The 15068-nt window shown below is 42.9% G+C and overlaps 1 protein-coding gene across 3 annotated transcripts in view; it reads left to right on the top strand.

Moving 5' to 3' along the window:
- The window catches only part of MCTP2 (multiple C2 and transmembrane domain containing 2), a 363628-nt gene extending 350258 nt beyond the window's left edge, over window positions 1-13370 (top strand). For all 3 annotated transcript variants that reach the window (XM_077469064.1, XM_077469061.1, XM_077469062.1), the window contains exons 21-23: window positions 1957-2066; window positions 4360-4457; window positions 8043-13370. In XM_077469064.1, the coding sequence (XP_077325190.1) occupies window positions 1957-2066; window positions 4360-4457; window positions 8043-8111 (277 nt within the window). In that variant the 3' untranslated portion in view covers window positions 8112-13370. The remainder of the gene's footprint in view (window positions 1-1956; window positions 2067-4359; window positions 4458-8042) is intronic.
- The last annotated feature ends 1698 nt before the right edge of the window (window positions 13371-15068 follow it).

Genomic DNA, 15068 nt, shown 5'->3' with positions numbered 1-15068 from the left:
CGAATGCGCGGCGGGTTCCCGCATCGCATGCCTCCCGGCGGCAGTTCACACTGCCCTATGCGAACTGCTGGGAGTGTCAGTGAAATGTTACTGACACCCCCAGATCAGTTCGCATATCGCAGTGCGATCTGCAAACTCGGATCGCATGGTGTGAACACCCATGCGATCCGATTCTGCTGCGGGCCAAAAAAAGGGTCCCGTGCGAATTTGCGGCGGGTGTGGCGGGTGCGGCGAATGGCTGAACTCGAATCGCACAGAGATCGGATGTGATTTGCACTGCAGTGCGGTGCGAATCACATCCGTTCTCATAAACCGCTGCAATGTGAACCCAGCCTTAGTGACACTGGCGACGGGGGGTGATCACGGGGTTAAACCTTTATTGGGGGGGTTAGGGGGGTACCTTAGAACTAAAGGGGGCTAACCCTAACTGCCCTAACAGTTATTAGTCACAAATGACACCCGCCGGGTGATCAGGGGGTTAAACCTTTATTAGGTAATAAATGGCGGGTGCCCTGAAACTATAAAAAAATAACTAACCAACCAGCGTCACCTGTAACAGTTATATGGTGATCACTGGTGAAAGGGTTAACTAGGGGGCAATCAGGGGGCTTTATGCGGTAGTATATGGGGGTCCCTGGCGCTATAAAAAGCTGCGGCGAACCTAAATACCTACCTGCCTAACTAGCGTCACCTGTGACACTAATACGGCGATCAGAAAAATGATCGCTTATTAGGCTGGGTTCACACTGGAGCGATGCGGAAACGCCGCGAATCCGCGGCGGGTTCCCGCATCGCATGCCTCCCGGCGGCAGTTCACACTGCCCTATGCGAACTGCTGGGAGTGTCAGTGAAATGTTACTGACACCCCCAGATCAGTTCGCATATCGCAGTGCGATCTGCAAACTCGGATCGCATGGTGTGAACACCCATGCGATCCGATTCTGCTGCGGGCCAAAAAAAGGGTCCCGTGCGAATTTGCGGCGGGTGCGGCGGGTGTGGCGAATGGCTGAACTCGAATCGCACAGAGATCGGATGTGATTTGCACTGCAGTGCGGTGCGAATCACATTCGTTCTCATAAACCGCTGCAATGTGAACCCAGCCTTAGTGACACTGGCGACGGGGGGTGATCACGGGGTTAAACCTTTATTGGGGCGGTTAGGGGGGTACATTAGAACTAAAGGGGGCTAACTCTGCCCTAACAGTTATTACAGTCACAAATGACACCAATGCAAAAAAAAAATAAAAAAAAATGACATTGGTGTCACTGTGACTGGGGGGCAGGGGTAATTGGGGGGGTGATCGGGGGGTAAAGGGGGGGTGTGAGTGTGCCTGGCATGTTCTACTGTGTGTGTAGAGTGTTGGTGCAACTCACTGATCCGCTCTCCTCCGTGTCGGAACGAAAAATACTGACACGGAGGAGAGAATACATCACTTCCTCTCCTGTGTTTACATTACAGGAGAGGAAGTGATGTCACCGGGGATTTCTATTCGTCGGGAGCGATCGCGAGGGGGTGGCCATGAATGAATGGCCGCCCCCTCGTCCCGGATCGCTCCCGGACGAAAACCGACCGCCGCAGGCACCGGGCGGGGGCCCGATCGGGCCCCCGACCCGCGGGAGGCAAGGGACGTACATGTATGTCCTTATGCCTGCCCGTGCCATTCTACCGACGTACATCGGCGTGCGGCGGTCGGCAACTGGTTAAAAACGGTCCTGGCAATGCGTAGTAGCCAGCCCATTATGCTTTACCTTTGCAGGGAGACAAAGAGGAAGTAAACCCATTAGGGTTTACTTCCTCTTTAAAGGTCATATATCCTGTCCTTAGCCTAAAGGTGCTGCATCTCTTAGTCTTCGATTATCAGAAATCGTTAATGTCAATGCACATACTGTATATTATTTCTAACGCTAACTAATGTAATAAAGTGATGTATTATTTTATTTTTTATTTTTTCTGCAGCACATTTAACTGGAGCGTTCCATTCCTTTCCCTGCTTGCCTGCTTCTTACTCCTTGTCGGAACAATTCTTTTGTATTTGATACCTTTAAGGTACATCATTCTGATATGGGGTAAGTTGGCTTCTGGAGTTTCTATATCTGTGTGTTGTATATAGATCTGTATAAGTAGTTATAATTGTGAAATTTATGTTCTAGCCCGTTAGTCGTATTGTCTCTCAATATCAATCCTTTGTTTCTTATGGGGAAGGTGTTTTGAATTCTTTGAATGAAACCCAGTTTAAAGTAGAATGCCACATAAATGGATTGGGCATTTGGACGAAACTGGATGATGCAGCTGTTTAATCTCTTACCCCTGAGACTCAAAACCTTTTTATACCAGTCACTTTAGCCTCCAGACTATTTTGGCATGTTTTGCATGTATTTCAGATTTCTCCTAGCTGGGTAGAGGTTGCTAGGAGAGGACCAAGGGTGTAAATGGTTTGTTCGAAGATTTTAGAATAGAAAATTGTAGCAACAATAAATAAATCCTTTAGGACGTTTAGGAAATACAATAAATGCAATTTATTATATTAAAAAATATATAATAGTATTTAATAATAATTATTATTCAATAAATGTAATTTAAATTTAGCAAATACAATAAATGATTCTGGCGATTACATAAATCAGGCAAGTATAGCTACCATTGATGCTAGAGAGGTGGAGAATCAAGCAGGTAGCAGCATAAGCACTAATGAGAGATTCCCTATAAAGTCAAGGCATCATGCTAAAGATTTAAAGAGTAACTTCAGGCTGCAGTCAGACAAGCTAGAACCACTAGCACTGCACTTTTGTCCCATTTGCACACTGCATGTGTAGACACCCGTAGGTGTCAGCCAAGATTGCAATTACGGTACATGCAGTAGGGCAGTCCTTTTTTTAACCAGGGTGCCTTGAGGTTTCTTCAGGGGTGCCTTGGCAAAATGCCCAAAAAATGCCCCAAAAGTCGTATACAAGCCAGCAGGTGGATCAAGTCTGCCTTTCAGTTACACAATGCCACGGGTTTTCATTGTGCACCATTACAACCTTCTAGCCGCTGGCATACTAACAACCAATGACATCAGTTGATAAGATGTGAATACAGATTTGCCCTAGGAATGGGACTTTTTAGGCACAGATTGTGAAACGATATTTTAAAATTCTAATTTATTTATAGTATCAAAAAAGTATTAGAAAAAAGTAACAATCATAAAAAAGAATTATAAAAACATGGAATATTAAACCATCATTTATACACCATTAGATGCACATAGTGAATGAAAAGCATCCATGCTATAAACACAACTTGATTTGAGAGTGTTTTGCAAGATGAGCAAACATTTTTATCCATTTTTAATACACATTTGATATACAAGCGAAGTCTTTATATACAAGTAGTGTCATGTCACAACTGAGTATAAAAGAGAAGAAAGGCGCCTCTACGTGTAGCAATATGGTTACATTTACTGAAGGTACAACATTTAGAAACTCACATGGTTAATGATTAAAACAGGCCCATCTAAGTATGCAGGCATCTGGGGTAAAGCTGTTCACATAAACCGTCCTCCGCACCGCCATTGATGTTCTCCCTTCCACACTGCACTCCACGAGCACTTCAAGCCTCGCTTTAAGATCGCTCTACTGCAGGGTAGTCTTCCGGTCATGATTGCAGACTGACATCGGTGAGAGCTGGCGGTGCGGAGGACGGTCGATGTGGACCGCTTTACCCCGGATGTCTGCATTTCTCCCACTGACATATACAATTGGGCCTAATGACACCCATGATGGGGCACAATATTTTTCCCAATGACACGAACAATGGGGCTCAATGACATTCAATGATGGTGCACAATTTTTTCCAATGACACCAATGATGAGGCACATTTAAGTATTGAGTAGTGATTTCTGATGTCTTGAGTTACTGGTTGCTATGCACATTATTAATAACCTAGGATGCATTCATATTAGTAAATTTGTGGTTGTTTGAGTAATACAAAACAACACATTCCATGCACATGAAAAGCGCACAAAGCAAACAGCCCTGCTAGTAAATCTACGACGCGTTCTTTTTTTTTTTTTTTACCATTTGCCTAATATGCATGCAGTGTGACATGGCTGTTTTCACACTGATGGATCTAATGAGATTTTTTAAAATGGAAGTTAAATATTCCAGGAGCTCAGGTGTAAATCAGAGTGTAGTGGGCTGAATGTGTTTTTTCCTCTTCATTTTCGTCCTGAGAAATTAACATGTGACCAGTATAGAAAAGGAACACCAGGCTTTCACACTCATTCCTAACCTGTGAATTTGCTCATACTACCTTGGCTGATGTGCTGGCATTCATTGTGTCTCAAGTAAGAATAAGCTCAAATTGATTTTTCTTCACAGGCATCAATAAATTTACAAAGAAGCTTCGAAACCCATATGCCATTGACAATAATGAGTTTCTGGATTTTCTCTCCAGGGTACCATCTGATGTTCAAAAGGTATGCGTGCATGTGTATAGAATATACATACCCCAACCAAAAAATTAAATAAAAAAATCAGATTTTGACATTTCATAATTGAGTTTCAGTAACATATAATTAACTACAGTGTAAGCATTAGTAGACACTGGATATGCATTAGCAGGCACTTGCTTTCCAGAATGCTGCACAGTATATGTTGCAGCATTTAGGTATAACTAAAGCCAACGCTTTTTTTTCTTTCTTAAAAAGTAGGGAGATATCCCTTCAATTCTTGTCCTGTAGACTCAACAGGAAGCAAAGGAATTAATTTCCAATCTGAAGCAGCTCTCCTTTTAGACAGTTGCCTTAAGAAAAGGTGTCCCTATTGGAAGAGTTCCCCTTTATTCTCTTTCTGGTGGTATCTTAAAAGTTTGGATTTTCCCTTACTGTCATCACCTATTAGTGATCGGGATAATAAGAGAGAATGAAACTCCATCTAACACTAGCCTACCCTCAGACATACAATGCTGCTGTCCAGTGGTGTCTTTGTTGCTCCTCCACCCAGGGAGGAGACACCAAACACCTCAAATATGTTACAGGCTGAATATCCAGATGAGAAAAAAAAAGAAAACAAATACAGTCACCATACTTAGGATTGGTAAGCTGCAAAATATACAATTTTTGTATTTGGGCTTATTACCACGTTAGAGTCCATTCACAACAGATTATTATTATTATTATACAGGATATATATAGTGCCACCGTTTATGCAGCACTTACAACATGAGGGCAGACAGTACAATTACAATACAGTTTAATACAGAAGGAATCAGAGGGCCCTGCTCCTTAGAGCTTACAATCTAAAAGGAAGGTGTGACGGAACTATCCAGCAGCCAGCTTGAGTGCCTCCTTCAAGATATATAGTTTCCTACAGTCTGAATCTAGGAACCAGGCAGTGTTGACAACCTACCAGATTGAAATTTTACTGACACAACAGCCAAAATTTACTAGCAAGGGAAAGTCTTTACTGGCATTTACAAAATTTAAAAAAAAATTGTTTTGTTCAAATTTCAGTATTTAGGCATCAAACAAGTACAATATGCAATTAGCAATCTTATTTAAGGTACAGTAGAAATTAAGGCAAATAAAAGAAATATGTTTTTTATACAGTAAGTAGCTCAGGGACAGGACTCAGGAGGACTGTAAATTAGAATGGGTGGCATGCACACACATGAAATTTACTTTCACAGTGACACGAACAGCAGTGTGCAGCAGCACAGATGATGGTGACACCTCACCGACTTGACACGTCCCCACCTGGGTCACTGTGACGGTCTCTCTCCATGGCAGGTGGTCTCTTCAGTCCACTGCAGTCCAAACAGCACTGACAGTCCCACTCCCAGCTTGTCTTGATCCCGTTCCGCAAACCCGCACACGAGGTTCTGACTGCTCTCTTGCACACATCACACGACGTGCTCAGGCACTGCCTCCGCCAGACCCGTCTCCAACCAGCGCCACTGAACACACTGTAGTAGGCACTCGGCCGGATCTGGGTCTGGTGCTCAAGCACAGTTCCCGAGCCAAGTGTTACAACCATATTTTTTTACTGGCAAGAGAAAAGTGCCCGTTTTTTTACTGGCTGTCAGGTATTATAGCCAAACACCCAAGACTAGATTACCTAACTCATATGCAAACTGGAACTGACTTTATTAAAACTCAGACACATACTTTATACCCCCCAGGAGGACATTCCCCTCTTGGTGATATTAGTGTGACAATAAAAACTGTAAACAATAAACAGCCAGCATAAAAAATGGTCTAATTTAAACCGTAAGCTAATCAACATAAATGCAGAACATCCTACAATAGTTCGATAACAAAGTAAAGTGGTCACAATATTAATTGCATCTCCAAGACATGATCAGACAAACAATAGGTGACTCGCTTACCAATGGGAATTCACACCTAGGAGGCACACAATGGGAGAGACATACTCAACAATAAACACAACACTATAATAAACAGACTATAGCAGGAGACCCCAATTCAGACTGTCCAGCACCAGTATTCAAGAAGACCAGGGCTGTCCCACATCTCATTAACCAGCTTTTATTCACATACATCTTCTCACTGAGTTTCAAGTTGTCAGAGACCATCATGGCTTCCTTGACCAATGTAATAATGTCCTCTTGCATTATATAACAGGACATCTTCCTAAATGCTTGTAGCTCCCCCAAATTCCAGAGACCATAGTCAGTAGGCTACCCTTCGGTCCCCTCCAAAAGCCCCTGTCCTGGCTGTGTCTGTCACAGGAGGGTCAAGAGATACAAAGGGTAATAACTGGGGGGATGGGTTGATGGAGAAAATTGGTAGGTAGGGGCCAGATAGGCCTCTCAGAAGAGATGAGTTTTCAGGGATCCTCTGAAAGTTGACACAGTAGGAGATAGACAGATTGGAGTAAGGAGTTCCCGAGGATAGGCGAGGCTAAGGAGAAGTCCTAGAGGCAAGCATATGAGGAGGTGACAAGGGAGCTAGAGAGCTGGAGGTCTTGGGAGGAATGAAGAGAACATTTTGGTATTTTGAGTCTAGTCTAGTGATGTAGCTGGGGGCCAAGTTGTGGATGGCTTTGTAATTCAGGTGAGCGGAAGCCAGTAGAGGGATTGGTAGAGAAGAGTAGCAGACACCGAGCGGTTGGTAAGGTGGTTACGCATCAACGCATGCTAATGCAAATACATTGTAAAATGTATTTCCATAGGAGCAGTTTACACCAGTGCATTACGCTGATTTCCCCTGTGCAAAAAGTCAAAACAGTCAGTTACCTTTCAAGTAAAGCTTAGTAAAGTTTAAAAAAAAAACTATTGCAGTGCATTTTAAAATAAGGTTGAATGCAGTTGCAGTCACTTGGGTAGATCGGCTTTCTCCAGCAGGTGCTAGAGTTGCCAGATTGCAAACCCCAGCCCGATAATTACTCGGCAGCCCTTCTAGTCTGCAGAATAACAGATAATGTCACAGATGTATTGAACTTTTACAAAGGTAGCCTATCCAGCTCATAAACGCTTGCTGTGCTGGCCCCCCAGGTTCTTTCTCATGAGCCGGTCCTACCAATAGCCAGCCTGGTATTGCTGATCTGGAAATGTTCCAGCGGGAATGCACCGCTAAACCAGCAAGGGGGAAGCTTATTGAGTTACATGACGCACCTCATGTAATGAACTTGTTGTTAGTATGCTTTTCTGCTTGTCATCCTTATTTATAGGTTTGCACTAAGGCTGTTACATTCCACTAATGTGCATTTTTTTCATTCACTCTCTGGGGGCTTTTTAATTCACTTGTGCAGTACGTTGTAATAGCCCTAACTCCGTAAAAAGGACACCGATTTGCCATTTCTAAAATCTGTTAGAAGCCCCCCTGCCTCATTAAAATAAGATCCGCACTTAATATTTGCACATGTAGAAGTTACTCCATTCTGGCTACCAATTAATTTTCAGTGTTCTCATGTTTAGAAAATGATTCATTACTCGGAACGTTCCGTAGATTCCTCGAGTGTCTCCTTAGGGAGCTATTATCTCACTCCGTAGAAAGCTTCAATTACTTAATAGCAAACGTCATGTCTGTTTACTTTTACAGGTGCAGTATGCTGAATTAAGACCCGGCAATAACCAAGGTGCCCTTAGGAAGAAGCGGAGTGGCTTGTAACAGTTTATTATTCAAGTTCTCCTTCCCCCCCCCTATAAAATCATGCACTAACTCATCACAGCCGGGACTGTACTCCTAGAACAGTGCAGGGGTGCTGGTTACCCCCTACATCCAAAGTTGCTTTTTCATATTTCTCTCAAACCAAACAGGCTTTCTGACTGGCTTTGGAAACGTCTACTTTATATACCAATGATTTGCCATTGCGGATAGGGAATGAAGATCTAAAATTAAAAGGAAAATTAATCTTATGTCTTTTTATTAATGTTATGGTAAATGGTATTTTTGTTTGTGTTCTGATGGGGGCAAAAAAATGACTGTTTGACAAAGGCCTTAACATTTTCATTGTGAAGGACCTCGCCATGTGTATGTCCAATGTGCTAAATTCCTCTATTTCTGAATCATTTGTATTATGATGTGCTGTGGTCAAAATTATAGAATAGCCTTTCTCAACCTTTTGACAATGGAGGAACTTCAGGTCTCAGAGAATTCCTGCAAAAATGAATAGATCTACAGCTCATGATACATTAGCCAATCCACATTAGTAGTCAACTAGGGCTTCTGTGCACGCATGCCCTATTAAACTGGTGGTTGGTGAACAAAAGCCCATTTGAGTGGGGGTCACTGTAGAGCCTTCAAACACTGGGGAACAAGGGAAGAATTATCCTCTCAAAGACAGTGAAACGTGATTACTGGTGTCAGTGGCTACTTACCTAGAACAAGAGAGAAGTTCTACTGATCCCATTTCAGTGTTTCTGCTGAGCGTTGTTGGTACCAGAACTATGTGGGTACCATCAGGCAACAATTGCATCCATTACTGCTCAAGGAACCCTTGCCAATCTCTAGAGGAACCCAGTTGTTCTGCTGAGCAGTGTTGGCACCAGAACTATATGGTCACCCTCGGGCAAGAAATCAATCCCCTTTTTCCTGGAGGAACCCAGTGGTTTTGCTTATTGGTGATGGTACCAGAACGATGTGGGCACCTTCGGGTAAGAAAGCCATCCATCACTGCTCAAGGAACCCTTGGCAATATCTGGAGGAACCCAGAGTTGCTGCTGAGTGGTGGTAGTACCAGAACTATGTGGGGGCACCATCAGGCAAAGAAATCCATCCATCACTGCTCAAGGAGCTCTTGGCAATCTCTGGAGGAACGCACTGATTCTGCTGAGTGGTGTTGGTACCAGAACTATGTGGGCACCTTTAGTCAAGAAATTAATCCATCACTGCTCAAGGAACCCTTGGCAATCTTTGGAGGATCCCAGTGGTTTTGCTGAGTGGTGGTGTTACCAGAACTATGTGGGCACCTTTCAGCAATAAATCAATATATCACTGTTCAAGGAACCATTGGCAATATCTGGAGAAACCCAGTGGTTCTGCTTATAATGTTGGTACCAGAACTATGTGGGGTCCTTCCAGCAAGAGGTCAATCCATCACTGCCCAAGAAACCCTTGTCCATATCTGGAGGAACCCAGTGGTTCTAATGAGTGATGTTGGTACCAGAACTATGTGGGGAAAATTGGGCAAGAAATCAATCAATCTGTTACTGCTCATGGAACCCTTGGAAAACTCTGGAGGAAAGCGTCTCCAGTATTCATTGAGTACATGGAGCCCTGGTTGTGAATGGCTGATATAGAAACAGGGCTTTGATGTCATGTGTGAGTGACGCTGTAAAAAAAATATTAAATATGAAAGTGGAGGTGCTGCCTAAAGTTGTATCCCAGATCTACATTTTATAGTTGAGAAAATGGGAAGAATAACCTGTTTGTTGTAAACAACACCATATCCTTTATCCACAGTTTTTCAGTACTACCTTAACCAGATCCTCTGGTGCTGCATATATGTACATACTATATTACATCTTCACCAAATAAAAATGCATTTGCACCTTACTGCCAAACTGTATATATTGTTGTAAAATATAGAGGTATTTTTATATAATCAATCTCTAGCACTTTTCAGCACACTACAGAACCTTTATTAAAATATTTTTTCTAATTTTGTCAGGGGTTGGAAACACTCTAGTTTACAGGCCATTTCTTTCTTAGAAAGGTGCCCTAGGAGCAAAATAGAGACCAAAAAAACACAACCAACCAAATGACTTTGAACGTGAAATTATTAACATTTATAATGATGGTCTGTTGTGGTGTCTTAGGACAGTTTTGTCTAATCTTTGTTTAAAGGGTCGGTCCGCCCATATACATTACATATATTATAAAGATATAAAGCCTGAAAGTCTAGTTGGAACCTGGTGGTCTGGGTCAGTACCTGGTTTGTTGTATGTCTTTGGCACTCCAACAGTGACTTGTAGCTGTCTTCCTATCCACCTGGGAGCTTTTGGTTTTCTAACACCCTGTATGGATTTACCTTATCATATTTATTAGGCCCCTGGGCCATTTGGCATTTTTTTTCTCGCTGTCACTCTTTCTTTTTTCATGCTTCAAAGTGCCATAATAAAAAAATACATTTGAAAAAAATTAGGTAAACCCATACATATAAAGGGCCACAGCAGGTGTATATTCACAGGAGCTTGTATCTTTGTATAATTGTCCTCTAATCAGTTCTCTCTGACCTCCTGATTGCTGCAGACCTGGTCAAGTATTTACTTTCCTCCTCAACCCATCAGACTTTGCTGTGTAGCCCTGTCCATTGGCGTACAGCCTTTGTGTGCCTGTTGGGTCTTCCCCCTAGTACGCACAGCATCATTCATTCCTATGGTTAGGCTGTACATTGCTGGACTGATGAAGGCCAGTATGGTTTTCCTATGGGATTGAATGGAGCTATGGCACCCCATGCACACTAAAAGAATGACCTCGTGGGGATACTTATGGTGGCCATACATGCTACAATAAATGATTGATTTATTTTCTGATCAATCCCTTGTGATAGGAATAGTCAATAGTCGACAACCCATAAAATCATAAGTTATTAACCGCATCTCTGTTTGCATCATATAATCTGATAATCCAATCAATTGAGATGCAATCAGATTCATGAACAAAGCATCTTGCTGTTGCAGATCGATGCAAAAACAGTTGTTCGAAATTGAGCCTTAAAGTGTTACTAAACCCACAACAGTAAAATCAGTCTGTATATGCAGTAAAGCACGCTTGTTTTACTCACCGTGGAACCTAAGGGGTTAATCCTCTGCATTGTGTAAAAAGGCTGTTCGATCCTGTCTTCTCTGATCCTCCTCTTCTTTGAGTCCCCAATCCATCTCCTGATAGTACACAGGCTAGGGGAAAAGCTGCACATGCTTAGTTTGGTGTATAATCTTAGAGTTTTTTTTTTTTCTTGGGAGGGTGCATGTGATTATCACAGGGCCAATCAGCACTGTCCAGACAGAGGTCCTGCATCCTCATTTCACAATCATGGGATAATAAAAAAAAAAATCCTACAAGCTTAAACCAGACACTGAGAGAAAGTCACAAGACTGCTATATACTGCTAATGAGAAGTTATTTAGCAGTTTATATTTACTAAAATAATTCCATCTCCATGTTCTATGTACTGTGGGAGACCAGATATAGTAAATGCAGGGTCCTGGGTTTAGTAACACTTTAATCAATCGGAAGGGAAGTTATGACTTTTTGGTGGATTTGATCACTTTGGTTGATTGGACAAATTCATTTTAAAAATCCAAACGCATGTCACCCCTATTAAAGTGGTTGTAAACCCTTACAAACCACTTTCACCTACAGGTAAGCCTAGATTAAGGCTTACCTGTAGGTCCAAGAAATATCTCCTAAACCTGCATGGTTTGGGAGATATTTACTAAAAGACAGTCACAGCTGTCTACAGCGCATGCACCATAGACAGCGGCACGCAGGCGCACTATCGCTGTTAGCAGCATGCCGCTGCTAACGGCGATATGCCATTAGTGGCGGCTCCCGTGCACATGCGCGGGAGTGATGTCATCGCTGCTCCGGTGCTGTGAGTGGCTGGAGCAGCGATACCCGGAAGAAGATGGACGCTCCGGACTACAGGCTTCAGCGGTGACATCGCTGGCTCCTGTGTCAGGTAAGTGACACATAATGGGCTACTATGCGATGTATAGTAGCCCATTATGCTTTACCTTTGCAGGGAGATGAACAGGAAGTAAACTCATCAGGGTTTACTTCCTCTTTAAGCTTGAAAAGCAGTGCAAGGCAGGGCGGCATAGTGAAGATCAACTGTAGTCAGGGCTTCAGTCAGGGTACCACTTTGGAGGAACCAAATTCACACAGGACTATAGAATGCTGAATATTTTATGATGGCTTGAAGAGGGTTGCAGCAAGAGCATTCGGGCAATGTTATGGCACCATTGTAAGGCAATCCAGATCCACTAGAAACTCTCTGTATTATGTGTTTTGGAATTACTGTTACCAGAGGAGAACTACTGCTGTCGGTGTAGGCTGTACTGGTTCAACTATGGAAGAGTCTTCACTTTTTAGTTCCAACACAGGACAGAATCCCGTACAGCAGGAGTTCTCTCTTTGCTATGCCTACTCACCAGGAACCTATCCCTTTGATAAATGCGCCCCTAGCCAGGCAGTACTTTTCCCTCACCTAGTACTTGCTCCAGGCTTGCCTGAAAGACGTGTGGCTCCCTATTTATAAGGTGCCTCATCAAGATGGCCTCCAGAGATCTTGTGGGATTTCAGTGTCCTATTAGACAACTGTCTTCCCCATCATGGCCGCTGAAGCCCAAAAGAAGAGACTATTCCCCTTCCTAAGTTACACTCTTCTGTAACAGCGGCACACTGCCACCTTCAGGCTGGTGGAACACTTGCCTACGCACAGAAGAATTGGGAAACTGATTAAAGCACAATTGTGTAGATATTTCTCGAAGTCCCTGAGAGATTGAATAAATGATCAGGTGATTGTCCTATTTAGTGTCTACGCACATTTGAAATATTGATTTTGGGCGGACTGACCCTTGAATTATGTTCTCATATGTTTACCGTTCTTAAGCTGATCCAATTAAATTAATGACTGTAATATATAAAATTCTTATTCGTCAAAAAGCATTCTTGTTATCATAGCAAACATTGTTTTTTTTTCCTTCCATTGTCCCATTCTTCACTGGGAAAAACTATACGGCTTCCAGGAGAAACTAAAATAATCTTTGATAAATATGGGTCACGGTGACATAACCTACTGGATGTATATTTCTGTTCTAGTACATACTCAAAGGCGAGATTGTGAAATGCTGCACGTGCCAAAGTTTAATAATTATATGTATTAGAAATAAATTTTTTATCTTTTTAATGTCTACATAATTTATAGTGGTGTATAATTGTCCAATCATTTTTTATTTTTTTTTTCTGGATGTACGTATGCTTTAGCATTAGGTGTCACCCTCTTTATGTTTTGCTCTCTACGGATGAGATTAGCTGGAACCACTTCTTATAGCAGAACTATGAATTTAACCCCGGTACGTTTGATTCATTACACTGCATCGCTGTGTAAGGTTATACATAAAGCCATCTTATAATGATTTCTATAGCATAGTTGTAGGATATGTTTTAAAAAAAAAAGTAAATATAAAAAGTTTTATTTCCGATTTTTTATTTTTTTTATTTCTAGAAAAATCAAATTATCTTTTATATCGGCTTTCTGAAATTTGGTCATTTGTGCTTTCAGCAGGTTTCAGATTTTAGCAGGGTAATATTTGACAAATTTGCTGTCTTAAAGTGGTTGTAAACCCTTACATATGTCCAGTGAAGTGACTGGCCTCAGGTGGTACACAGAGATGAAACAAATCATCCTACATAGGTTGTACCTGTCTATCTGTAGCTGTCTCTCCTCTACAGCCATTCAAAGTACATCATTTCTCAGCTTCCAGAACTAGGAGATCTGACATCACACATTGCACAGCTTAGTGAGAATAGCTGAGTGTAATCTGAGGCTGGAGTGGAGGGAATGCCTCCGCCCCCCCCCCCTTTCTACACAGTCTCATAGGGAAACATGCACAGCTGAGGCTGTCAATAACTTGCTGTGTGCTAGAGCCCCTCTCCCCTGGATCCCTCTGCTGAGAGCTAAGTGTAATCTGAGACCAAAGTGGAGGGATTGAACACTCCCCCCTTCTTCACAGTCTTAGGCTAACATGCACAGCTCTGGCTATCAATAGCTTGCTGTGTGCTAGAGCTCCTCTCCTTATCCCCCCTGGATTCCTTTGCTGAGAGCTGAGTGTAATCCGAGACAGAAGTAGAGGAAATGGACACCTCCCCACAGTCTCATAGGGTAACATGCACAGCTAAGGCTGTCAACCACCTTCTGTGTGCTAGAGCTCCCCTCCCCATCCCCCTGGATCCCTCTGCTGAGAGTTGAATGTAATCTCAGACCGAAGTGGAGGGAATGTACACAATCTCATAGGGTAACATGTCATGCACAGCTGAGGCTGTCAATGCCTTGTGTGCTTGAGCTTTCCTCCCCATCCCCCTGGATTTCTCTGCTTCCAAAGACAGAGGATCTGACATCACATACTGCACAGCTCAGAGAGGAGACCTGAGTATAATCTGAAACCCTATTGGAAGAAATGGTCACATAGGGGAATCATGCATGGCTGAGGCTGTTAATTACTACGCTGTCAATCTCTCCCCTCCCAATACCCCCCTGGATCCCCTGCAGTCACCATAACCTGTCAGAAGAGGCTCACACAGATAGGAGAGGAAGGAGACACTCTATAGCTCAGCGAGAAGACCTTAGTGCAGTGATGGCGAACCTTGGCACCCCAGATGTTTTGGAACTACATTTCCCATGATGCTCCAGTACACTGCAGAGTGCATGAGCATCATGGGAAATGTAGTTCCAAAACATCTGGGGTGCCAAGGTTCGCCATCACTGCCTTAGTGTAATCTGAGACTAGAGAGGAGGGAATGGACACTCCCCCTTCTACACAGTCTCATAGGCAAACATGCACAGCTGAGGCTATTAATCCCTCCGCTGTCAATTTCTTTCTTTCCAATCCCCCTGGATCCC

Source organism: Lithobates pipiens, unplaced genomic scaffold (assembly GCF_037356315.1).
Source record: "Lithobates pipiens isolate NorthernLeopardFrog02 unplaced genomic scaffold, aLitPip1_a1.2 Scaffold_8, whole genome shotgun sequence".
In the NCBI taxonomy this organism is placed as follows: domain Eukaryota; kingdom Metazoa; phylum Chordata; class Amphibia; order Anura; family Ranidae; genus Lithobates; species Lithobates pipiens.
This window is presented reverse-complemented; position numbering and strand designations above follow the sequence as displayed.